The following is a 27,342-nucleotide window of genomic DNA, read 5'->3' on the forward strand; positions in this document are numbered from 1 at the left end:
TCGGGGTAGGATCTTACCAGAGGGGGAAAGGCTGTAGGTGGGGCTGTGGGCCTGCCTCCCCCAGCCTCAGCTGCATCAACTGTCCATATTGTAAGGCTGTCCATAACTGTCTTTGTTAGTGTGGCCAATGTGTGGAATTTTTGTATTGCAGTCGCGCCTACACTTGTATACAATCCAATGTGGCACCTATGAACTTCAACTCCTGAGATAAGATAAGGTATGACTTTTGTGTGTTTATATGAGGGCCCAGAGAGCTGAACAATTGAATTGTCTCTGTGGTGTATTGCATGACCTTTTGTTCTGTAGGAGCTACTATCAGGCAGTCATCTAGGTAAGGAAAAATTACTATTCCTGATTTTCTTAGATGGGCCACAGCGAGGATCTTGGAGAAAACTCTGGGTGCTGAGGATAGGCCAAATGGTAGGATTTGGTATTGAAAGTGTTGATCCTTTAGATTGAATCTGAGAAATTTTCTGTGTGAAGGCCAAATTGCTATGTGGAAATAAGCATCCTGTAGGTCAAGGGACAACATCCAGTTTTCTTTTTCTAGAGCTAGAATTATCTTTGTTAGGGTTACCATAGCAAATCATTGCCTTTTTAAGTACTTGTTTAGCCTGTGCAAATCCAAGATGGGTCTCCAACTCCCTGACTTTTTTGGAGTAAGAAAGTATCTGGAGTAAAACCCTTTTCCTCTCTGATGTGCTGGTATGAGCTCTATTGCCTCCATCTTGAGTAGTTTGTTAAATCTCCTGTTGGAGCAGAGACTCATGAGAAGGCTCCCTGAAGAAGGACAGAGAAGGGGACTGGATTGGAAAAAAAGTAAGGAAGGGAATCGTGAGGCCTTTTGCTATGACTTCTGGCCCATCTGCCTGTTGAAATCCTGGAACATGCATGGTAGAAAATCTGAAGGCTGAATCGGTACTGATTGGCTGGTGGAAATTACGATGAATCCTCAATCAGATGTTCAAAATGTCTGCCTGCCGTTGGAGGACTGGTATATGGCAGGTTGCTCCTGAGGCTGTCTACACTTCTGTTGCCTCTGCCAATGTCTGAGGTCATAACTCCTCTGGGAGGAGTATGACGGTGATGCCCTGCTATGGGACGGGTAGAGGCGGTTCACTTTCTTTTTGGGCTAAGGGAAATACATGCCCAAGTTTTTTAATGTAACACGTGAGTCCTTGAGTGAATGCAGTGAAGTGTCTGTGGTGTCAGAAAAAAGCTTTTGTTACTCCAAGGGTAGGTCCTCAACAGTGTTCTGCACCTCCTTAGGGAATCCAGAGAGGTGGAGCCAGGAGACCTGATGCATTATGACTGACATGGCCAAAGATCTTGAGGTGGTGTCAGATGCATCCAGAGATGCCTGCATTGCTGTTTTTGCTATAAGGACTCCTTCATCTATGTTAGACTTGAATGAAGATTTGTAGTCTTCAGGCAGCTGTTCAATAAAGGTTTTCATTTTCTCAAAATGATGGTACATGTATTTTGCTAGTAATGCTGAATAATTCGCTATCCTGATCTGGACGGATGCTGAGAAATATGATTTCCTACCCAAAATGTCCAGTCCCTTCCATTCTGTCTCGTGGGGAATGGATTTATATTGGGTCAGCTTGCTCCTGATATAGGCTGAATCCACCACGAAGGAGTTTAGTGCTGGGTGGGTAAATAAAAATTCAGCTCCTGTGGCAGGAACATAATACTTCCTGTCACACCTTTTTGAGGTTGGGGAAATCGAGGCTTGTGTTTACCACAAAATCTTTGCAGAGTCCAGTAAGGCCTTGTTGACTGGCAACAAGTGTTAAGGAACTAATAGTCATTTGGACTTATTCTACCTTTTATGCCCTCAAGATGATGGGATAGTGCAGGTGAGGCCCAATGGACATTGCTAGCCAAAATTCCAATTTCAAGCACATGCATACATATAGAAAAGCACTCAAATAAAGGTAAATTGCAAACAAATGTATAACATTACTGCCAGTCTAATGAAATTACATCTGTAAACTGAATGCCACATGCTGATTTGCAACTGAAAACTATAGCTGAAATTAATGAAAAAATAAACAGTCTTCCAAGTTCTTTTCTGTTAAAGATGGTAAAGTTTATTAACTGAATAGGGCTTCAGATAGTCGATTTTTTTAGCAAGATTTCATTAGCAAGTTAAGAAATGCTACAATTCATATGTAATGTGCATTTTTTCTAATTTGACTCACAAAACGTATTTAATATGGCAATGCAATTACATCTTTCTATTTTAATAAAACCATTTTTAACATAAAAAACACTCAAAACTGAATCTTCATAGTTTATCAGAGTAAACTACAGTCTGTTCATTTATGCTATGACATTTAAAGAGTGGGCTTCACAAGGAGTACTTTACTACACAGACTAAATTATAAGAATTTGTTAAAACATAAGCACATACATATATCACAAATTAAAACATTTATATTGTATATTACTATTACTTTAAGTTGCTTGCAATTTTACTCAATATAAATGTAAAGTTGTGAGTTATGCAGGTTCTCAAAACATATTCAGATAGTCCTTCCTTTTGTGTAACATAATTTCCACAATCATTTTTAATGTAAAATAATTTAACTACATGCATCCTAAAGAATTTTGAGAGAGCCACTGAAATGATTTGATATCTATTTTCAGTTCTGAAATATTTAGGCTTTTTTGTTGTTCTATTTTATTTTGATCTCAATTTTAAAAGTGTAAGCAATCAGTATAATGATAACAGGAGAGGTTGATAATTGGAGCGAATCTTAAAACTATTTAAAAGTGAGGACGATACCTGATCAGTTATTTATTGACTACATTTCTGACTAAAAATTATGAGAATCAAAGTTACAACCCTAAGCAAATAAGTAACATCTGTTTCAAAAGATGTAACAAAAATCAAGAGTACAATATCATACAACACTGGCTGCATAATTTTAGGGTATACTTTATATTTTAATGCTTAAAACAGATGAAAGCTAGAGTTGTTAAACCTAATCTTTGCCGTAAAGTGTGATGTTTATACACCACAGGAAATATATTTTATGGCTGTCAGACAAACATATTAGTTCTTTAAGAAATGTAATCAACATTCAAGAGTTATTGTAAGTAGGTACCATGGGCACCATAAATAACTTGAATTTTCTTTTTTCTTCCCTTCTTTTATTAACAAAACTTTGTGATATACGAGTAATACAAGATGAAAATCAATGTAATAAGAAGGCACATCCAGTCAAAATATTCAAGATGATTTGCACGATGCAATATTTAAAAAAATAATTTCTACTCAGTAACTGATTGGATCAAAATAAAAAAAAATATTCTCATAGATTCTAATATGTGACAAAGTTTCTTGTAAAAGCTGTGCAATCATTAAAATACCAGACATTTTTAATGTAGTGTTTTGTTTCTTAAAATCAGTATAAGGCTCAAAAACAAGTGCATGTGCAGGAATATCAAAACCTCCAATTTTCTAGCTGCATAGAAACACAATGAGCAATGAGGAGATTCTTTCCAAATAAATGTATTATTTCCATAAGAGTCTTGTCAGGTACTTGATCGTCTTTCTGGTCTTGGTACACATTTCATAATTGCAGCTCTCCACAGTGCTGGGGCAAGCAAAAGGCTTAGAGTAGTTACACTCAAAATAAGGAGGTAGACCTGAAAATTGGAGATCAGAATGCCATTACTTTTCTACAGTTCATATTAATAGTAATTCAGTAAACTAAGTAATGGCTGGGAGGGTTAATGAATATGCCAATTAGGGACTTTCTGGACCACTTTTCATAGAGACCTCAGCCTAGACTCCAACTCTGTGCCTGCAATTTCACATGCAAATGTATACACACATTAAGTAGTGAAATGCAGGATAATTTTAAAAATTTAACCCACTGGATGCAATAAGAGACAGGACCAAAGGCCACGCCCCCAATATACTAAAAAAATTCTATATTTGGTATTAATTAATACCAAAGTGTGCTAGCCATTTTACTGACAAAAATCAAGCCATAACCCATGCCTTGAGTGTTTACATATATCCTCAGGGCACAACCATATGACTGAAGATTCTGAAGAGTTTTAAATAGTAACTTTAAATTTAAAAATCAGAAAAAAAGTCTTACATTGGATAGTTCATTTTTGGAAATGTAAGCGCTATATATTGACTTTAGTAAAGCTTTTGATATTATCTTGTATGCCCATCTTATAAACAAATTAGAAAAATATAGCTAGAGGAGCTACTATAAAAGTTGGTGCATAACTGGTTGGAAAATTATTATCAGAGGATAGGTGTCAGCGGTTCACAGTCAAGCTGGAAGGGCATATTGAGTGGGATCCATCAGGGATTGGTCCTGGGTCCAGTTCTGTTTAATGCTTTCATTAATGATTTAGACAATGACACAAAGAGTACACGTATAATGTTTGTAGACAATACCAGGCTGGAAAGGGTGGCAAGAGCTTTGGAGAATATGATTAAAATTTAAAATGATTTGGACAAACTGGAGAAATGGTCTAAAGTAAAATAGGTTGAAATTCAACAATGATAAATGCAAAGTACTACATTTAGGAAGGGAAAAAAATAAATTCTCCTAGACTTCTATGATTCTATGTAAAATTATCTAGAACAAACACTGGAAAGGTGCCATAATTCTTTATCTCAGAGCTCACAAAAACAAGCAACAAGAACTCCATGCACACACAAGTGGGCTCCAAAATTTCACTGTGATCACTGTTGGTACAGGCTAAAATTACTATACAAAAGTACAATTTTATAACTTCATTTTATAGAAGGGAACACAGAACTATTAGTCAGAATGCCTATCTAACACACTATGTTTTTTAGTCTCCCTTATATGTAACTAGTCCCAACAACTATGCAGCCTATTGCTATCAGAGAATAAAGGGAGTTCTTTATCTCAATTAGTAAATTTAGTTATTTTATTTTTTGTGCTGATATTGTGGGCTCAATTTACATATTTTATGTGCTAAATTAAAACAAGTTACCAAAAAGGGAAAAATGCATTTTAAAAATATGGAAGCCCAACATGAAATTATATAAACGATAAATAAATTAGTAAAGTTGTTTATAAAGACATGCATGCATCAAATAATTTTCTGATTTATGTAGACCTATTTCATTAACTTAACATGTACAAAATGATACCAAGAGATTACTAATTTAGATTATATGTTTCAGATACAACATAGTACATAAAACCCAATAAACTACTCAGATACTAAAAATGAACTAGATATCTATAAATAGCTCACCTCTCGAGAAATGATCCCTGCTCTACGTGCTCTACTTCCCAGAACAAAAGAAAACTCACTGACTTGTGCCAGCCCTGCTGAGACAATCCATTTGATATACTGGCTGCTCTTTGGCAGAATCAGAGAAAGGACAAGCACTGCCAAAACAAACTTTAAAGAACAAAGGTTTTTTAGAAGCATGTTAGATAAAACAGCATGTTCTCTGTAATCAATTCAAGAACAGTGATACTAGTTATTACATTACCATATATTGAACAGCACAATGGTCATCTAAACCAACAGTTACTGTGCATTAAAACTCTTAAATCAGACTGTTTGCTAACAATCTTTTATACCAGTGTTTCTCGAAGTAGACCAGGGCTCACTTTAGGAAAGCTGTTAGCAGGCCTTTACCGCTTTGTTTATCTAAAGGGTCCACAGCCATGGAGCCTCACAGCTCCCACTGGCTCTGTTTCGCGTTTCCAGTTAGGGTTGCCAGATGGTCTCCCAAAAAATACCGGACACGTGGTATTTTTTGGTCGAGCAACAACAACAAAAAAGGAACAAGGGATAATAAGCCCCGCACCCCCCAAGTTCTGGGGTGCCCAGAGCGGCGATTGCAACCCTGCCTCCCAGCTGAGACTGGGAGTCCCAGCCACTCCCTTCGCCCCCACCAGGCTTCTGCGCAATCACAGGCTCCTAGCGCCAATCATGGCCCCGCCTTCCAGCTGCTCTCCCCACCCACGCCAGGCTTCCATCCGGTGCGCAGCCGGAAAAATCAGAGAATACCGGACATTGCACATGTCCAGTATTCTCTGATTTTTTTCAACCAAAGAGCGCAAATACCCGACTGTCCGGTAGAATACCGGACACCTGGCAACCCTATTTCCAGTCAAGGGGAATCATAGGAAATAGTGGCCTGGGCCAGGCCACATCCTGTGGCTCCCCTTGGCTGGAAACAGCAAACTAGAGCCAATGGGAGTTGTGAGGCTCCATGGCTGTGGATCCTTTAGGTAAACAAAGTGGCACAGGCCTGCTAGCAGCTTTCCCAAAGCGGGTCCATGGTCCGCTTTGAAAAATACTACTTCATGCAGTCTAAAAGCAGTACAGCATTTGCTATAGTGAAAAGATTTGATAATGCCAGCATACATCCAGCTTAATCTAGAAAAATGGATGCCGACATTTAAATTTAACAGCCCCCTTTAATGTTAAAAAGTCCCATTCATTACTGGGAGTCTCACATCAACATATAATACTAAGAAAAAAAATACAGAATATATAGTAAAAAAACCTGACATTCGCCAGTAATAATACTTCATATATTTCCCTATTTCACAAGGGCATTGTGATAAATACATTAAATATTGTGAAATGCTTTGAGATCTACTGATAAAAAATGCTAGGTATTATTATATAAAAGCATTTACTATATTACATACACAGAGTAATCAGAAAAAAATCTTTGCCACACTGACCATTTATATTTAAGCACTTCTGATTAAGTATTATATATATTGTATAGCATGAAGCACTTAAAATAACAATATTATGAGATAAGAAAAAGGGTACCTTCATTATTACCACTGATAATGTAAGAAATAGCAAGACTGTGAGTTCATATATCACAAAAGTAGGAAAAACATGAAGCCCTATAAGAAAAAAAAAATCAAGAATAGGTGAGACATATTGCTTTACCACATCAGTTTTCAATCATAGTGAACACAACACAAGAATATTTATATATACATTTCTAAACATGAATGATGAAATCCTAACTGGTTTTCTTTATAATGGTTTTCTTAAATACATCTGTGGAAGTCACTAGAACAATAATGCCATGTTACAGGGTAATTATGATTTGTTTTTGTCTGTTTTTTCTGTGGGAAAAGCTACAATAAAAGGAAAGATTTCTTGTCTTGTAAAATAATTGGAGTTCTTCAAACGTTTGTCTCTATGAGTGTTCCACTTCAGATGCACATGTGCCCATACCTCTTTGATCAAAGATTTTTCCCAAGTGATAACAATGCCTGTTTTGTCCATGCACACTCTAGTTATTTTCATGCCTCATACACATATGGGGCTGTGATGCATGAACCACACTTTGTTCCTTCTCAGTCTCATGTAAAGAAGATTCTGAAGCAGGAAAGGAGGGCATGTGGTGGAGCATCAATTTGAGAAAAAAATCTTCAAGAACTCCAGGTACTGTACAAGGTACTTTTCTTTTTCTGAGTAACAGCCTTACAGGTGCTTCAATTCAAGTGCCTCCTAAGATGTACTCCTCAAAAGGAGGTGGGTGTTTGGAGCAGGTTCTAAGACTGTCTGAAAGGCAACATCTGCCTGAGATGCACACACTGAGGCATAGTACTTTGAGAAAGTGTGGATGAAGTTTATGTGGCAGCTTTTACAATTTTTTCCAATAGGTACTTTTTTCAGAAAGCATAAAGAAGTGGACTGAAATCGGGTAGAATGGGCTGTAGCCCAAGGAGGAGGGCACTGGATGTTAGCAGCTTTGCGGCAGGAAAGAATTCAAATAGAGGTTAATCTGGAATGTCTTTGACTGAACATAGACATCCTTTTAACTGTCTACAAAAGAGACAATCTAGGAAAGGCATGAAAGGTCCTAGTCCTATCTAAAGAAAAAGTTACTCACCTTGCTGCAGTAACAATGGTCCTTTGAGGTGTGTCCCCGTGGGTGCTCCACATCCCGCCCTCCTCCCTGCTCCGGGTCCTCTGTTTATTTCTCGTTGCAGATACCAAGCGGTGAAAGGAACTGGCAGGGTGCTGGACCGTGCAACGTCGGAAAGGGCGTGAACGGCGCATGGCGCTAAACGTGCATGCGTGGCCCAGCCAACTACAACTGTAAAAACCTCTGACCAGCGGTGCCAGGATGAGCCCAACACCATCGTTATTGCACCAAGGTGAGTATCTTCTTCTTCTAGTGATCCCCGTGGGTGCTCCACTCTAGGTGACTGTAAAGCAGTAGCCAATGCATGTGCTCCAGGTCAATGCTTTTCTGCAACTGATGGAACTGCAGATGCTACTGCCACATCCATGGCCCAACGTTGTACTATTGCATAGTGTCGCATGAAAGAAGTACTGGAAGACCAGGTCGCTGCACAACACGTCACTGAGGGGGACTCCGCGGGCAAAAGCTGTGGAGGTCGCTACTGCTCTTGTAGAGAGTTCATTCAGTTGTGAAGGAAGGGGTCTGCTCCGTATCGAGTGACAGGTGGTATTATGGAGACCAATGAGTCCGGCAATACGCTGGCTAGAAAGTGCATTGCCCCTGGAGCGCTGTGCAATGGAAACTAGAAGTCTGTCTGTCTGCTGCCATTGTCGGGTTTTTTCTATATAAAAGGAAAGAGCTCGGCGAACATCAAGCATGTGTAGTAAGACGTCCTTCCGTGAAGAACGAGGTTTCGGAAAGAAGGATGTAAGAACGATGGGCTCATTAATGTGAAAAGAGGAGCAGACCTTGGGAGTAAAAGCAGGGTGAAAATGTAATGTAACCGAGTCTTTGGAAAAGGACATGAAAGGTGGAGTTGCCATTAATGTCACCAGCTCACTAACTCTGCGTGCCGATGTAATTGCTAGCAGAAAAGCTAGCTTCATAGTCAACATTTGTAATGGGATAGTCGCTAGTGGTTTGAATGGAGGGTGCATGATGGTACTGAGCGCCAGATCCAGATTCCAGGAGGGAGGTGGTGGTCTTCGAGGTGGGTATAGGTTCATCAGACCTTTCAAAAATCTTTTCGTGGTTTGATGAGCGAACAGTGGAAAGCACTAATAGCTGCTAAATGTACTTTCAGGGATGAGAGGGAAAGCCCCAAACTCTGCAGGTGAACAACATAATCGAGGATTTCGTGCAAAGGAGAGGTCTGTGGCTCGATGTTGTTACGAAAACACCACTGGGAATATCTACACCATTTTGCAAGGTTAGCATTCTGTGTAGACGACTTTCTGCTGTGTATCAGTATCATTTTGACATGGTCCGAGCAAAGGGTCTTTCCCTCTCTGAGCCAGTTAGCAGCCATGCTGTCAGATGTAGAGAGTCCAATCTGGGGTGTAGGAGAGAGCCTCGCTCCTGTGAGAGAAGGTCCAGATGGGGAGGGAGAGGCCAAGGTGGTACGAGTGACATTTTATATAAGAGCGGATACCATGTTTGCCTCGGCCAGGCTGGGGCTATCATGATGATCGTTGCTGCCTCCATTTTGATTTTCTCCAACACACTGAGGATGAGGACCATCGGAGGGAACGCATAGAGGAGTGTCTTCTTCCAGGTGGTTAGAAGAGCATCACCGAGAGAAGCCCTACCTATACCTGCTCTGAAGCAAAATAGGGGACATTTCGCGTTGTCGGGAGTGGCAAACAGATCCACTACCGGTGTTCCCCATCTGTGGAAAAACTCGTAGGAGTATATCTGTTCTTATTTCCCATTCATGATCTTGAGGAAAACGCCTGCTGAGAGAGTCCGCAATGACATTGATGGTGCCAGGTAAGACAGACGTTATGGTGATGTTGTTCCGTATGCACCAGTTCCAGAACCGCACTGCTTCAGCACATAGGCAGCGTGATCTTGCTCTTCCTTGTCTGTTTATGTGTACATTGTCGCTACATTGTCCATCAACACTCTGATGGAGGTGCCCCTTACGTATAGGAGGAAGTGCCTGCATGCATGGAAGACAGCTCTCAGCTCTAGGAGGTTTATGTGACGGCACCTCTTGGCAAGTGACCATTTGCCTTGTATGCGCTTGTCGTTCATGTGAGTGCCCCATCCGATGAGGGAGGCGTCCATTGTTATCTGAATGGACTGTTGCGGATGATGAAAAGGAACTCCCATCATGAGGTTTTTCGTTTTTGCCCACCAGCGGAGGGACATCCAAATGTGAGACGGCAGAGTTACTATCATGTGAATACTGTGCTTCGTAGGTATGTACACAGTTGCCAACCAGTGATGCAAGTTCTGTAAATGAAGTTGTACGTGAGGAACAACAAAGGTGGTAACGGCCATGTGGCCCAGTAAACACATACAAGTGTGAACCGAGATTGTTGGAGCCTTGTCGAGTACTTGTACCAGGTTTTGGATTGTCTGGAATCTGTCCAGTGGTAGGTACACCCTCACCGCAAGGGAATCAAGGATGGCTCCTATAAACTTTATGCTTTGCTTCGGGATTAGTGTTGACTTTTGCTCGCTCACTATGAGACCGAGGGAGTCGAACGTGTGTTTGACCGATATCACCATATGCAAGGTCTCTTGTTGCATTGCGCTCTTGATTAGACAAACGTCGAGATAGGGAAATATTACGACGCTTAGACGGCAGATGTGTGCTGCAACTACAGCAAGGGTCTTTGAAAATCCCCTGGGTGCTCATGTGAGACCAAATGGTAAAACGCGATATTGGAAGTGTTCGTTGTCTACTACAAATCAAAGAAATCTCCTGTGCGTGGGATGCACAGTGATATGGAAATATGCATCTTGTAGGTTGAGGGCTGCAAACCAATCGTAGTTGTCGAGAGATGGAATTATTGTGGTAAGTGTCACCATCTTGAATCGCTTTCAAAGATAATGATTCAACAGGCATAGATCGAGGATGGGTCTCCAACCTCCCATCTTTTTCTGCGTTATTTCCTAACGCAAATAGAACCCTCTTCCTCTGAACTGGTCCGGGACCCTCTCTATTGCCCTAATGGCAAGAAGACGGTACTACCGACAGAAGACGGTACACTTCTGTCGTAAGAAGTCCTTGTGAGATGGGTCTCTGAAGAGGGACGGAGTAGGTGGGTTGGTGGGACGAAGGGAGGTAAAGGGGATTGTGAGTTCTGATTTTATGACCTCCAATACCCATCTGTCAGATGATATCTCGGCCCACTGTTGATAAAAGGGCCGGAGACGATAATGGAATAGAAGTGTGGTGCCAGAAATGCTTGTGACAGCAATAGGTGTGTGCATTCCCTTGACCGAGAAGTCAAACTTGCTGTTTCGAGGATGGTGGATTGGTTGCGCGAGATATTTGGGGACGCCTGCATTGTGGTCGTTGCTTAGGATGCGTTTGGTCAAATGGACGCTGCTGCAGTCTGCGGGACTGGCAGTCATATCTTCTTTGATATGGAAAATACCGTCTACGCTGGAAGGGGAGTGCATACATTCCAAGTGTGCACAAGGTAGTATGAGAATCCTTGCCTGTGAGAAGGACTTCGTCTGTCTTTTCCATGAATAACTTGAGTTTGTCAAAGGGAAGATCCTGAGAAGCTGAATATGAGCCAACAGTGTGCCTTTGTTGCCAAGAAGGCATTGCCAACAGACTGAGGAAAGTGATTATTCCCCTCTATTCAATCCTGGTAAGGTCACATTTGGAATACTGTGTTCAGTTTTGGGCCCTTCACTACAGAAAGGATGAGGATAAACTGGAGAGTCTAGTAGAGGACAACAAAAATGATTAGGGGGTTGCGGCACATGATTTATGAGGTGAGAGTGACGGAATTTGGTTAATTTAGTCTGCAGAAGAATGAGGGGGGATTAGATAACAGCCTTCAACTACCAGAAGGGGGGTTCCAAAGAGGATGGACCCAAGTTATTCTCAATGATGGAAGATGACAAAACAAGAAGCGATGGTCTCAAGTTGCAGCGTGGGATGTCTAGGTTGAATATTAGGAAAACTATTTCACTAAGAGAGTGGTGAAGTAGTGGAATGAGTCGCCTAGGTAGATGGCAGAATCTCCATCCTTAGATTTATAAGGTGAGACTTGACAAAGCCATGTCTGGAATAATTTAATTGAGGTTGTCCCTGCTTTGAGCAGTGGGTTAGACTAGATGACCTCCTGAGGTCTCTTCCAACACTAATTATCTATGATTCTATCATAATTAGCAATTCTGAACTGCACAGTGACAGATGAGTAGCTCTAGCAACCAAAGTAGTCCAAATGATTTAGATCTTTATAGTGGTGGAAGGGAGGGGTCATTTTGAATGATGTCTGTTGCATTCATTCAGAGCATCCACAGCCAAAGAGTTGAGGACTGGATGTGTGAAGAAAAATACTAACCTCTGGCAGGAATGTTTTGTATCATGTCCTCTTACAGGTTGGTGGCACAGTGACAAGGATTTGCTAAATTGTTTTTGTGGGCTCCACTAAAGACTCATTTATGGGCAAGGCTACTTGAGTAGAAGTGGGATTATCAAGCATATCCAATAGTCTCTGTTGGAAACTCTTGGATTTCTTCCAAGGGAATGTCAGCAACTATTCATTAGGTCCTGAGTTTGTCTAAAATCAGCTAAGGTGGGTGGATAGATGTGTAAGAGAAAAAAATAAATGTTCATCAGAGGAGAACAAAAGTCAGCTCTTTTTTTGTGTTTTTACAACAGCTCTTCATCTGGTGGGGACTGAAATGGAGGAGTGGAAGGAACAGAAGAGCACAGACTCCGATGCTCAATTCAGGAGGTAGGTGCCTTGGAGAACTGCTGACAGTAGGCAGACGAAGGATCCCAATAAGGCCATTGAGAGGGGCAATAAGGGAAGGGGGAGGTGCACCCAAGCTTGAGGATGTGGCAGGTCTTGAGGCTGGGTTTTTAGAAATGTCCCTTGGTTGTTTAAAAGTTTAGCCAAGAACTTTTAGCTATGAATATCCAACCCAGTCACATGCACATACCAAGAAGTTTTATTCTAGCCTGAAAAATTCCTCCTCCCCTTAAAAAGGGATGCTCTTTAAGCATTGCCTATTAAACAATCTGACTGATCAGTATAAATTAATTTTAATAATAAGAACAAATATCCAAGGAAGGGAATAAAACAGAAGAGTCCCAAGCAAGGGTGGGAGGGAAAGGGGGAGGGTGCACGGGCATGGTTGAACTGCTTTAACTGAAAACATTTTAACTCTGTGTGCAACAGAGCTCCTATTCATTTAAGACAGGGGTCTCCAAACTTTTCAGCCCGAGGGCCGCATTAACTATCAAACAGCAGTTCGGGGGCCGACTACACACTTGAGGTCCAAATAAAAAACAATCAAAACATGGATGTTGTTTTTAATTATTTATTTAATATTATTTTATTCAGTTATTATTTAATAACACATTGATACACTACACATGAACACCTGTATTAGTGTGAATGGTGAAATTGTTTCCTGGATGCCAAAATAGCAGACATTTCTGGCTTTAGATTTGTTGTCCCTAACATCAACAGTGACCTGAGATTATCATCGGACAAGTTTGTTCTCAAATTGTTCTTCACATATTTCATTCTTGAAAATGTTTGTTCACACAGGTATGTTGTTCCAAAGATTGAAAGGTACCTTGATGCAAAAGTTTTGACATTAGGAAAGTCTTCCTTGGGCAAAAACTGGTAAAAACCCACCAGTCCTATTTTGAACTTGTCCCTAAGGAGGTCATTTGCTTGCAACTCAATGACTTCCAGCTGCAGTTCATCTGGGCAACTGGCCACATCTGCTTCAAATGGGTTTTGAAACAATCTCACTTCTTCTGCCTTTGAATCCAAGTCAGAAAACCGCTGCTGAAACTGCAGCTGGAGGTCTTTGATGATCTCGCATGCAAATGACGTGGGGAACTCAGCTGTTGCTTCAGCCATGAAGACCTTGCACTGGTGAAAGTGCGTCAAGTTGTTGGCCTGTACTTGTTCCAAAAACAAGACAAGTTTGGATCTGAAGGCCTTTAGGTGGGTGTATAGATCAGAAACTAGATTTTGCTCTCCTTGTAGTTTTAGGTTCAGAAAATTTAAATGACTAGTTATGTCTGCAGCAAAAGCCAATTTCCATACCCACTCTTCATCAGACAGTAATGGCTGTGGCTTGCCTTTACTTTCCAGGAAGTCACCTATTTCCTTTCTTAACTTAAATACTCTGCTCAGAACTTTCTCACAACTTAGCCATCTTACTGCTGTGTAATATGGTAAATCTTGCGATTCTGTGTCTATCTTTCAACATGTCTCTGAACTGTCTATGGTTGAGCCCATGTGACCTTATTAAATTCACCATCTTCACCACAGGATTCAGTACACTGCTAATGTCCACATATTTAGCACACAAAGCTTGCTGGTGAATAATACAGTGCAGGAACATTGGTTGTATAATGTTTTTCTCATTACACATCTGCTTCACTTGTCCAACCAAGCCTTTCTTTATGCCACTCATGTTCTTTCCTCCATCAACAGTCAGGCAACTGAGGTTAGTCCAGTCCAAGTTATAATCAGCAAATGTTTTTTTCAACTCATTGAATATATCCTCTCCGGTAACAGTGCCATACATGCTATGTAGGGAAGCCAGCTCTTGTGTTATGTTCATGTCTTCATCCACACCTCTAATGAACACAAGCAGTTGAGAGGTGGAGCAGCTGTCCAGCGATTCATCCATTGCAATTGAAAAATGGCGAAACTTGCTTGCATTTTTCGCTATTTGAGTCACAATGTTTTCACCCATGTCTGCAACACGGCGGGCAATGGTATTCGCACCCAAAGCTACATTTTCAAATTGTTTTGACTTTTCTGGGCAAAGTTCCTCAGCCACTTCCAACAAACATTCCTTCACTACTTCACCATCTGTAAAGGGTTTGCCACTTTTAGCCAGGACGTAGGCAACTTTATAACTGGCCTTAGTTAAGGATTCATTTTCATTTGAGGATTTACTGAACAATGTCCTCTGAGATGTGAGTTGATTTTGTAATTTAGAAAATTTTTCGGCACGGACTTTACCCTTCAACTGTACATATTTCTCCTGATGTTTGCTTTGATGATGACGGCGCAGGTTGTATTCTTTCATCACAGCCACGGTTTCGTTGCAAATCACACACAATGCTTTCTCGCCGGATTTGATGAAGAAGTATTTCAAACTCCATTCTTCTTGAAATTGCCGACACTCATCGTCTATTTTTCTTTTCCTCTTCTCGGCCATCGCTGGGCACTAAAATAAAGTGAATTCAACATGAATAAATAATGAAACTGAAAGTATCTTGCACACAATATCGCTCAAAAAACCTGATTATGCGAACTAATTTTGTCGCAATAATAGCTGCAAATGACCTGAAACAATTTTTAAAAATTCTTATGATTTCTTAAGTTAAACTTACCTGAATATAGTGTGCAAATATATCCACTTATGGTAGAGAGATTGTTGCTTTTAATGTTTCCTCTTCAGAATATTCACCTGCGAATCCGTTTCTCCCGGAAGGGGGGGGGGGCTTTTCCCCCTGCTCTCCCCTTCCTCTGCACGCTGTCCTCCCCTCCTGCTTGCCACCGCTCACTCCTTCCCCCCCCGGGCGGAAGGAGTCACCTTTTTAAAGTTCCCGCCGGGGTTCACGTTCCCCCGCACGTCGCCGGGCGGGCGTTACCACCACCGCCCATCCTGCCCCCTGATTGGCCGGCTGCCCTGTCAGTCTGGGCGGGGGAACGCCGCCCGTGCTAACCCCCGCCCCCTGCGCCGTTTGCCGCCGCGCGGCCGCTTGTCAGCGGAGCGGCCCTCTTCTCCTGCCCCGGCGCGGCGTGAGTACACGCCGCACACCCCTGACAGGGTCCCCCCCCCCCCCGCGGCAAGAAGGGCCCGTTCGGCGGCGCCCCAGGGATGGGCGGGGGTCGCCTCGTCACACCGGCACGCGGAAGAAGGCGGGGCCAGACAAAAAGGTCTCCACGGGCCGGATGAGAGGGCCTCGCGGGCCGTAGTTTGGAGACCCCTGATTTAAGAGATTTAACAAATATTCAAAAATTTGATTTTTTTAAATGCCAGTAAGAGGCCAGAGTTAACATTACAGATTTAAACATCTATAATATATTTCAATACTATATTTAAAAATAAAACATTAGTAAGTTCAGGAGATATGTAATATTTTTACAAAATAAAACCCCCGTAAATCTCCACACATACTCTTCAGCAAAACCTTGGAGTTTAATACTTTTTAACCAACTTTCCTAAAAAGTTACCTATAGATGCAAAGAAAATGATGGCAAGAAAGTCACGTATTGGTTCAATACAGGACATAACCTCTTCAGTAATCATGTGACCCTGAGAAGAGATTAATGCTCCAGCTAAGAAGCATCCCAATTCCATTGAAACATCCAAAAGTTCTGTGATCTGTAAAGAAGAATGGAAAGTTTATTGCTATTCTCTGGCTGTTGTAAATTATTATGACATTTCACTGTTAGAGATTACAGAAATATTGCTTTCAGGTTTAATATATTACTGCTTCTCAATACAATTTCAACAATTAAAGGAATTTATAAGATTTATTTCAATATATTATTGTATTTACTGTGGTTATCTAGATTAGTAAACTAGAGACATTCTTTAGAAACATAATGTAAATTTTCCATACCACACTTCTTGTATCATGCTCCAAGGCTAATATCTAGCTCCACTGACATACACTGATTTCAACAGACATTGGATTTCACCCAACTAAACTAATTAAAACCAGTACACTTCCTGCCAATTGTTAAACAAAGATAAATATTCTGAATGTATAATCTATGATGAGACCATGGCCTTGATTTAACAAAAGATTTAAGAATGTGCTTAAATTCCATTTAAGAACATGTTTAAGTGCTTTGTTGAACAGGGATGAATTTAAGCATGTACACATAAGTGCTTGGCCAAAGTGAAGCCTAATATTAAACTTGAAAGATGTTAGCAATAAAAGAGTAATGTACTTGCTTGTTTATTATCTATGGCATTAAAAAGAAAATGGAACAAATATGTATGTCAAAAGTCCAGCTTGAGCTTACAGAAACAAAGAAATTGCACAATGCAAAACAAAGACAACATTCTTAATATTCACACAGTGAGCAGCACTTTTATCATATAAAAATAGAGATACTAGCGTGTAGTCATTTACATGATTAACCAATAAGCCTGGTCTTATTGGTTAATCCTAATGTCCACATTCACCGCCCCCTCTACACTTGCTGCCTCTGATACAGGGAGGCAGGAGCCAGTGTCCATGGGAAACTGGCTTTTACATTGGCTCCCAGTGTGTTCTGGCTCCCACAGAACCACCTACCCTCAGCACTGCTGCCTCTCAGAGAGGCAGTAACACGAGGGTGGTGGGGAGGACAGATGGGAGCCAGTACGCACAGGGAGCTAGCTTTTAAGATGGCTCTCCACACAAGCTGGCTTCCACAGAGCTGCCTGCCCTCCCCTACCTCCCACAGAGGCAGCAGCATGGGTAGGAAGGGCAAGAAGGAGCCAGTGCTCGGAGGGAACCAGCTTAAAAGCAAGGAAATTGCACTTTGCAAAATGAAGACAACGTTTTGAGTGTTCACATAGTAAGCAGCACTTTTATCATACATCAAATAAGGATGTTAGCATGTAGTTGTTTACACTATTATCCAATAAACCTGGTTTATCAGTTAATCCTAATGTCCACACACACACACACACACACACACACACACAAAAGTGGACTTTTGTTGACAAAACTATACATGCGTCTACTCTACCGCCGAGTTCTGTCAACATAACATCGACAGAACTTGGCAGTTTTGTCAACGGTGGTAAACCTCATTCTACAAGGAATAATGCCTTTTGTCAACAGAGTTCTGTCGACAGAAGGCGTTATTGCATCTACACTGTCCTTTGCGTCTACACTCTCACGTTCACAAAGCAGCTTGCTTTATCGACAGAACTGGATGTAGTCTAGATGCTCTTTACTGACAGAAGCTTTGTCGACAAAACTTCTGTCAACAAAAGCCTGTAGTCTAGATGTACCCCAAGAGAGGAAGGACAGATAATGGAGTGGATGAGAACACCACAGATTAGTTAAGAGAGGTAACTATTTTTTCTTCAAGTTCTTGTTCACGTTAATTCCAATCAAGTGACCCCCCAAGCTACTCCTAAGGAGGTGCAGTCTGAGTTAGCACATTATGGGTTGTCGAACTGCTCTACCTACAGCACCATCTTTTCTTGCCTACTGGTCAATGGCATAGTGCGGTATGAAAGTATGGATTGAAGGCCAAGTTGTAGCCCTATATATGTCCTGAATTGAAACTTGGGCATGGGAGTCCAGTGGCTTAGGTGGGGGAAGGCTTTGCCAGCCTGGCCCTGCCCACACTCCACACCGAGAATGCCTGCTATAGGCATTCTGGGGTCGGAGTGTTGCTGCTCCCAGCACCCACCATGCCTGCTGTTCCGGGGGCCAGGGAGACTTGGGCCACGCGGCCTCTTCTCTCCCTGCTGCTCCAGGATCTGGGGAGGCTTGGCCCAGCTGTTCGGAAGGGCTGGGAGGCTCAGGCCAACTGAGGAGACATGGCTCCTTCCCTCCCTGCTGCTCCAGGGAGGCTGGGGCGCGCGCTCTTCCCCTCCTGTGATGGTGGGGGGGGGGGCGTATGTACTCAGTGGGATGCTCTTCCTCCTCCCCTCCCTGTGGTAGGGGTGGGGCCTCAGCACAGGTGGCGGGGCTGTAGATGCAGCTTGGAGCCTGCCTCCCCCAGGCTCAGCTGCATGGACTGCCCATGAACCTGCTAACAGAGTGGGAGAGATGCCTGTCCCTTGGTATGTAGACGGTGGCCATGAATCAGAACACACCAAGGAATGACGCCAACAATTTGGTGCTGAGGAACACTGAGCTTTGTGCTTTGGTGCTAGCCACACTTTGGGCACTGCCCACACTAGTGAGAATGCTGGGAATCTGTCGAATCCGACTGGTGCCTTGTCCTGTGCCAGTCTGGAGTGGAGCAACACCTCATCATAGCAGGCTTCCCTCATGAGGGCAACTGCATGGCCAGTGCTGGAAGCATAGGGACCTCCACCCAAGGGAGAGAGGCTGTTAGTTTAATTAAGTCTCTGGCAGTCTCAAAGTTATTGGGTGTTGTAGGCTTGACCAACTCCACCTCTTCAATATTGGTGGGGAGCCATCACAGCTGCAGGATTTAACAGTGCCTGGGCTGCCAGAGTCAACAGTGTTGCTTCCTTTTGTTTGAGAGTCTCTGGCCAGTGGGGGACCTAGTGGAGTTGTGAGGGGAGTGACCCCTGTCCCTTCTATTGTGCCTGGTGGGGGTTAGGGAGGTCTAAGAGAGCTAAGGCTAAGCCTCCCACTACAGTGCCAGGGATTTATGGTGTTACAACTCCTTAGCAGAGTTCTTATCTGCACCATGTCACACACTGAAACCAAAGCACCCCACACCAAAGAACTGGGGCCCGGGTATGGATGTAATAGTGTAGTCAATTAACAAACTGATAAGCAAAAGGCTATAGGTTAATGCTGTAGACTACACACATTTCCCTCCCCCCGTCCCACTTGCCAGTACATTTTTTAGCAGACTGGCCAGCAGCTTTGCTCAGTCATGGCTCACACTGGGTCCGGGATCTACCACTGCTGCAGCTTTGCATTCAAAGTGTATTAGGAGCCAGGCAGGCAGGCAGGTCAGCTCAGTTCCAACTTACGCTAGGTCTAGGAGCTCAGACTGCCCCTCAATAGGAGCTACTACCACATTGTGCTGCTTCCTCTTTATCAGAGGCAGCAATGCAAGGCAACGGGCAGCCAATCAACAAGGGGAGCTGGTTTTTAAAGTATCTCCCCCTTGAGGATCAGCTCCTGCCTGGCTTCCTGCACTGTTGCCTCTGATACAGAGGCAGTAGTGCAGAATGGCAAAGGGCTCTTTGGGAGTGAGGCCAGAGCACATTGGCTGCCAGTCCCGCCCCCAGGGAGCCTAGAATAGTCGACTAACCGATAAGAATTCATGAGGTTAATCAACTATTCAATTTACTAATATTTAACATCCCTAGGCCCAGGTGCTCAAGCTCCACTGGTTTAACTTCAACTTCCATGAGAAACTGCTTCAAGTGAATGTCCCTTTCTTTTTCTGTGTGAAGTTTAAATGATTTGCAAATCTTGCAATGATCTGCCTGATTAGCTTCGCCCAAGCAGCGTCGATAGGAGTCATGGGGATCACTATTAGGCACAGGCTTACAGCACAAACCACAAGCCTTAAAACCCTGGGCTTGTGGCACTACTGAGGCAGGCAGTAGTAAACGAACCACCGCCCTAACTAATAAACTTCACTAAAAAATTAATAATGAAACAATTAACAACTAAAAACACCAACTACTAAAACTAGAAGAACTAGGCTAGCATGTATTTATGAACAAGTGGACAGTATTCCAACACTGTCACAGATAGTAACAAGGAACTGAGGGGCAGTCAGATCTGCAGGGTCATATATAGCAGTGTCTCTCAACTTTTTTTTTTTTTTTATAAAATAAAGTACCCCCTTTTAAAAAAAAAAAAATTTGTAAGTACCCCCTGTACCTACAGTTTTCAGACAAATTGTTTTTCTACCAGTGCAACACATTTGTTTAAACAACTTAATCATAGCCAGGCAGCCTATTAAATTTTTGGGTGTAAAAAGTGCAAAAATAAAGTGCTGTAAAACTTAAAACAAAAATTCAGTTTTCTCCAAATTTCATACCCTGCTTCTTGTCTTGTACTATTAGTTCCAAATCATTAACTTGGAGAGCTGAAACAGTGATCTAAAGCATGGTAACACCAGTAAAAATTCAAAAAGCATGAACAGATTCTGCAAATCCATATCAGTGCTACTTCAAACTCACAGTTCATAAAAGATTATGGGTCACAGCAACTCTGTTCTCAGACTGCTCTACTAGATGAGTGGAATATCAAGCATTAAATTAATGGAGGGGACACTGGGACAAGAGAAATATACCTCTAAGGTCTATCAAGAACATATTAAAATTTAATTTGTGTATGTGTCTAAAAAAACTACAATGGCTTCAAGTAGCTTTTAAAGAAAAAAGTTTGCATAAAAAAGTACCCTCACAAAAAGAAACAAATAATTTGTAGTAAAGACTACTGGCTTACAAATTTAATGGCAAAACAAGCGTGACAAACAAAAGTCTAATTTATTTTATTTCAGTATCTCAAACTCCTTCTCAAATTATTTTTCAAATTTGTTTAAAAAAAACAAAACATACCTCAGAAAACCCAAAGAAAACCAAACCAGTTTTCTGCACCAGAAAATAAGATTTTAAACTTTCAGAAAATTGGGGCACATAGCAAGGACTAACAGATCTTTACTTGCACCTCATGCTAATATGATAATTTGCACAAGTAGTTTGAAAATTATTTGTTGCAACTGAATTTGAGTTTATTTAGATTAAATAAAATTAAAATTACTGAATCTCAACTCCTAATCAATTACTTCTTATCACTTTTCAGTAGAACTTGAAATTGATAGATGTTTTGATCTTCCATGCATTTGAGTTTTGGTTTTAAAATACTAATTACAGAACTGTGGAAATATGCAACAAAGGTTAAATGTGCTAACTTTTTTTTTCATATCTCATATTAAATTGCACATCAAAGACATAAAAAAGTTTTTTTAAAGATTACCGTTAACATAAGAAAGATGAAAGCAGATATTCCTAAAATGAGGATTTCTTTATTCCCTTTACTCTCTGCATGCAACTTACGATAATATGGTCCTATGAGATAAGTCTTTATAACAAGACAGATAAGAAAAACAGCAGCCAAAAAAAAGAGAATTTGGCCAATCAGTATCAGTATTCTCAGTATTTCCATGACAATGCTAGGAAAGAAAAAAAGAAAATATGTTATTTTACCTGTTCTGTTGCCTTTAAGCCAGTTTCCTCCAAATGAAAAATCTAATAGCAAAGATAGACATTTTCTAATTTTCAAAATACAGTGCACCCAGTAATCCCTGCTAATGTCTATTTTATAGTCCATAATAGCCTGTATTGGCTGATTTTCAGGGCACAGCATATGGCTCAATAATTTACTGAGGCTTATATTTAAACAGAATGATTATGGGATATAGTGAGATGGAAAGCCTTTAATTTTATGACAACAAATAATTTTTTCCATCGTTTGCTTGTATGTGAAGTATTGGGGTAATATTATACATCTACATAATGCAAAAGTGCACATAGCACTGGATGGCCATGTTTTGAGAAACCCACATTAAAAACTCTAAATACAGTTTTGTCATCATCATACATAGATCTATAAGCTTATGGGTGGGCAAATTCTATAAGGCACAAAACAATGAAGCCATTTTGAGAGACAAAGTTCATAAATAAATACATTTTGAAACCTCTTTACCTGGAATAAGTGCTGGCTCCTGCTTGAATAAGGGTTGGCATAACAGCTATAAATAAACCAAGCTGTACATCCTGCATTACCAGCATGCCAAGCAGTACACTACTGTAATCAATATCACCTGTTTGTCAGAAAAAGAAAATGATAAAAATGTAGCTTGATGCAGACTGAATATTTAGCAGCATCTGTAACAATGTCAGAAGTAACCATATATCGAGAGTCTTCGTTGGCCTGAAGATATAGAACACAGTGTTATACTTTATATTTTTATCAACTATAATAATCTAAATATGGAAATAATTATAAGTCATTTATCATGTATTAAAAACAAATTTTCTAAAGCCAGCTGATCAGCTGTTAATATTTCAAGGACGATAAAGCCATTGCAGAGAAGCTAAATGATTTTTTTGCATCAGTATTCACGGCTGAGGATGTTGGGGAGATTCCCAAATTAAAAAACATAGTAAGAGACCTAAAAAAGAGTCATTGTGGCTTAACCACCATGTAAAAGAAGCAGAGAGGGACAAAAAAGCATCTTTCAAGAAGTGGAAGTCCAATCCTAGTGAGATAAATAGAAAGGAACATAAACACTGTCAAATTAAGTGTAAAAATGTAATAAGAAAAGCAAAAAAAGATTTTGAGAACAGCTAGCCAAAAACTCAAAAAGAAATAGCAAAACGTTTTTTAAGTACATTAGAAGCAGGAAGCCTGCTAAAAAACCAGTGGGCTCCCTAGACAATCGATACACAAAAGGAGCAGTCAAGGACAATGAAGTCATTGCGGAGAACTATTATCTGTGGTTTGTAATCTATCCTTTAAAATGGCTTCCGTACCTAATGACTGGAAGATAGCTAAAGTGACACCAATATTTAAAAAGGGCTCTAGAGGTGATCCTAGCAATTACAGACTGGTAAGTCTAACTTCAGTAATGGGCGAATTAGTCAAAACAATGGTAAAGAATAAAATTGTGAGGCACGTAGAAGAACATAATTTGTTGAACAAAAGTCAACATGGTTTCTGTAAAGGGAAATCATGTCTTACTAATCTAGAGTTCTTTGAAGGGGTTAACAAACATGCAGACAAGGGGGATCCAGTAGATATAGTATACTTAGATTTTCAGAAAGCCTTGACAAGGTCCCTCACCAAAGGCTCTTGTGTAAATTACATTGTCATGGGATAAGAGGGAAGGTCCTTTCATGGATTAAGAACTGGTTAAAAGACAGGAAACAAAGGGTAGGAATAAATGGTAAATTTTCAGAATGGAGAGGGGTCACTAGTCATGTCCCCCAAGGGTCAGTCCTGGGACCAATCCTGTTCAACTTATTCATAAATGATCTGGAGAAAGGGGTAAGCAGTGAGGTGGTAAAGTTTGCAGATGATATTAAACTGTTTAAGATAGTCAAGAGAGAAGCAGACTGTAAAGAACTTCAAAAAGATCTCACCAAACTGAGTGACTGGGCAACAAAATGACAAATGAAATTTAATGTGGATAAGTGTAAAGTAATGCACATTGGAAAAAATAACCCCAACTATATGTACAGTATGATGGGGGCTAATTTGGCTACGACAAATCAGGAAAGAGATCTTGGAGTTATCATGGATAGTTCTCTGAAAACTTCCACAGTGTGCAGCGGCGGTCAAAAAGGCAAATAGGATGTTAGGAACTATTAAGAAAGGGATAGAAAATAAGACACAGAATATCTTACTGCCCCTGTATAAAACTATGGTATGCCCACATCTTGAATACTGTGTACAGATGTGGTCTCCTCACCTCAAAAAAGGTATTTTGGCCTTGGAAAGGGTTCAGAAAGGGGCAACTAAAATGATTAGGAGTTTGGAACGGGTCCCATATGAGGAGAGGATAAAGCAACTGGGACTTTTCAGTTTAGAAAAGAGGAGACTGAGGGGGGATATGATAGAAGTATATAAAATCATGAGTGATGTGGAGAGGGTGAATAAAGAAAAGTTATTCATTAGTTCCCATAATATAAGGACTAGAGGACACCAAATGAAATTAATGGGTAGCAGGTTTAAAACTAATAAAAGAAAGTTCTTCACACAGCATGTAGTCAACTTGTAGAATTCCTTGCCAGAGGAGGCTGTGAAGGCTAGAACTATAACAGAGTTTAAAGAGAAGCGAGATAAATTCATGGCGGTTAGGTCCAAAAAGGCTATTAGCCAGGGGGTAGGAATGGTGTACCTGGCCTCTGTTTGTCAGAGGCTGGAGATGGATGGCACGAGACAAATCACTTGATCATTGTCTTCGGTCCACCCCCTCTGGGGCACCTGGTACTGGCCACTGTTGGCAGACAGGCTACTGGGCTATATGGACCTTAGGTCTGACCCAGTACAGCCGTTATGTTCATTTCTATTTTGGAAACTAGTCAAGATGATGTAAAATGATAGACACAGAAGCCTGATGAATAGACATAGCATGCATAAAATATTTCTTTTAAGTTTTATGCAGAGGAGTGTGAATGATCTAAATCAGTGTCCATTAAGAAGTGCTGCAGTGTGTTTCTTTTTAGTTACAGTAGAACTTTTTGAGAGGAAAGAAAGGGGATGGGCTAAAAACCCTTTTTTGAAAGATCCCGTACTCATTTTTTCAGGAGTACAGGATCTTTTTAAAAAGGGGGGGGGGGGAATTCCCCAAAAGAACCACGTCTAGACTGCGGTTTCACTTTCAAAATACCCTTTTTTTGAAACCGCCATCAGATATGAATATGCAAATAAAGTGAGAGATATTTAAATCCGTGCTTCATTTGCACTTTCGATCTGCCTAATTTACATCCCTCTTTCGAAAGAGGAAAGTAGTCTAGACTCTAGATGAGACCTTAGTCTGTATGATCTGTCTGGTTTTTATTATTTCTGTCTGCTGTATAATTAATTTTGCTAGGTGTAAATCAACTAAGGTGGTGGGGTATGATTGGCCAGGTAATTCTGTTACCATATGTAATGATTGGTTAGTAAAATTATACTAAAATAATTGGTTACGGTATAGCTAAGCAGGATTCAAGTTTCACTATATAAACTGGGATCCAAGGAGACCAACATGAAAGGAAAAGAGGGGGAAAGAGGAAAGGATGAAAGAAACAGAAGAAGAAGGAAAGACCCTGCAAGAACTCACCTCCAAGACCCAGCCTATGACCAGAGCTGCCAGAATTCCTCTGCATGACCATGACATGCAGCAACCAGGATCCAAAGAGGCTGACCTTGCCTGACCTACTGGGAAAGTTTGCCTGCCTTTATCAGGGTTGGAGAGCATGACACTGCATGTGTATTCTGCTTGTTTGGTAATTGTCAATAAATAGAGAATAAGGATATTACTGAGTATGGCTCCTTCAGTGGCAAAAGATCCTGCAGATCCACAGGAGGTTGTACTTTGAGCCATTGGAATTGGGGAAAGGTGTCTCCCCCTAGTGTGTGAATGACAGAGAAACCTGTGCAGGTAACAGGTGGCCCTGACAGAAGGTTTTCAACAGCTCAGTAGGACTCTATTGACCTACTCAGAGCAAGCTTGCTCCTCAGTATTCAGCCACTGAGTTTCCAGACTATCGGATGAACACAACTTAGGTTTAAATGGAGCTGGCAACCACGGGGTCAGGAGATCAGGTCTAGGTACGGTGGAAGTAGTAACAGGGTTTCCACTGAAAGGTCTAAAGGGGGATGATATCTGGCCATACTTGGTCTATGAGGATGACTCACACTCATTTCTACTTAGTGATTAACACGGCTACATTTCTGTCTGGGGTAGTTGAAGCAAAATGCAGGACAATGTAGCACTTTAAAGACTAACAAGATGGTTTATTAGATGATGAGCTTTCGTGGGCCAGACCCACTTCCTCAGATCAAATAGTGGAAGAAAGTAGTCACAACCATATATACCAAAGGATACAATTAAAAAAAATGAACAAATATGAAAAGGACAAATCACATTGCAGAACAGAAGAGGGATGCGGGGGGGTGGGAAGGGGGAGGAAGGAAGGTAAGTGTCTGTGAATTGCTGATATTAAAGGTAGGGAGAGTGGGATGTTTGTGAGTTAATGGTATTACAGGTGATAATTGGGGAAACTGTCTTGGTAATGGGTGAGAAAGTTCAAATTCTTGTTAAGTCCTTGTTGGCAAGTGTCGAATTTTAACATGAATGACAGTTCAGAGGATTCCCTTTCAAGTGCAGATGTAACAGGTCTTTGTAGCAGAATGCAGGTGGCTAAGTCATTTAGAGAGTCATTAAATTACTCTCTAAATGACTTAGCCACCTGCATTCTGCTACAAAGACCTTTTACATCTGCACTTGAAAGGGAATCCTCTGAACTGTCATTCATGTTAAAAATCGACACTTGCCAACAAGGACTTAACAAGAATTTGAACTTTCTCACCCATTACCAAGACAGTTTCCCCAATTATCACCTGTAATACCATTAACTCACAAACATCCCACTCTCCCTACCTTTAATATCAGCAATTCACAGACACTTACCTTCCTTCCTCCCCCTTCCCACCCCCCCGCATCCCTCTTCTGTTCTGCAATGTGATTTGTCCTTTTCATATTTGTTCATTTTTTTTAATTGTATCCTTTGGTATATATGGTTGTGACTACTTTCTTCCACTATTTGATCTGAGGAAGTGGGTCTGGCCCACGAAGCTCATCATCTAATAAACCATCTTGTTAGTCTTTAAAGTGCTACATTGTCCTGCATTTTGCTTCATTTCTACTTGATCTTCATCAGACCTTTCTGAATTAGCAAGGTAGGAGGGAATGCATAAAACAGGTGATTTATCCATAACTGGGAAGTGTCAGGGAGATCCTGTGTTGTGGCCTCCCAAAGAGCAGAACTGATGACATGTCTTGCTGCGGGTAGCAAATAGATCTATAAGGGGAATCCCCCACAGTTGGAAGATGTCCAGTTGGAAGATGTCTAGCTAGAGGGTAAGAGGAAAAAGATGTGCTGAGGTATCTGCCAGCTGATCCTGCATTCCTAGAAGGTAGGCTGCTTCTTACCTTAGTTTAATTAAATTGCTGAGG

General features: G+C 41.1%; 1 protein-coding gene across 2 annotated transcripts in view; it reads right to left on the reverse strand.

The window, feature by feature from the left end:
- Positions 1-2,070: 2,070 nt before the first annotated feature.
- Positions 2,071-27,342, reverse strand: part of SLC9D1 (solute carrier family 9 member D1) — a 65,135-nt gene continuing 39,863 nt past the window's right edge. For both annotated transcript variants that reach the window (XM_006138936.4, XM_006138935.4), the window contains exons 8-13: positions 22,320-22,437; positions 21,591-21,786; positions 16,168-16,318; positions 6,817-6,896; positions 5,269-5,418; positions 2,071-3,660 (exon numbers count right to left, since the gene is read on the reverse strand). In XM_006138936.4, the coding sequence (XP_006138998.1) occupies positions 3,547-3,660; positions 5,269-5,418; positions 6,817-6,896; positions 16,168-16,318; positions 21,591-21,786; positions 22,320-22,437 (809 nt within the window). In that variant the 3' untranslated portion in view covers positions 2,071-3,546. The remainder of the gene's footprint in view (positions 3,661-5,268; positions 5,419-6,816; positions 6,897-16,167; positions 16,319-21,590; positions 21,787-22,319; positions 22,438-27,342) is intronic.

Source organism: Pelodiscus sinensis, chromosome 1 (assembly GCF_049634645.1).
Source record: "Pelodiscus sinensis isolate JC-2024 chromosome 1, ASM4963464v1, whole genome shotgun sequence".
Taxonomy (NCBI): Eukaryota; Metazoa; Chordata; order Testudines; family Trionychidae; genus Pelodiscus; species Pelodiscus sinensis.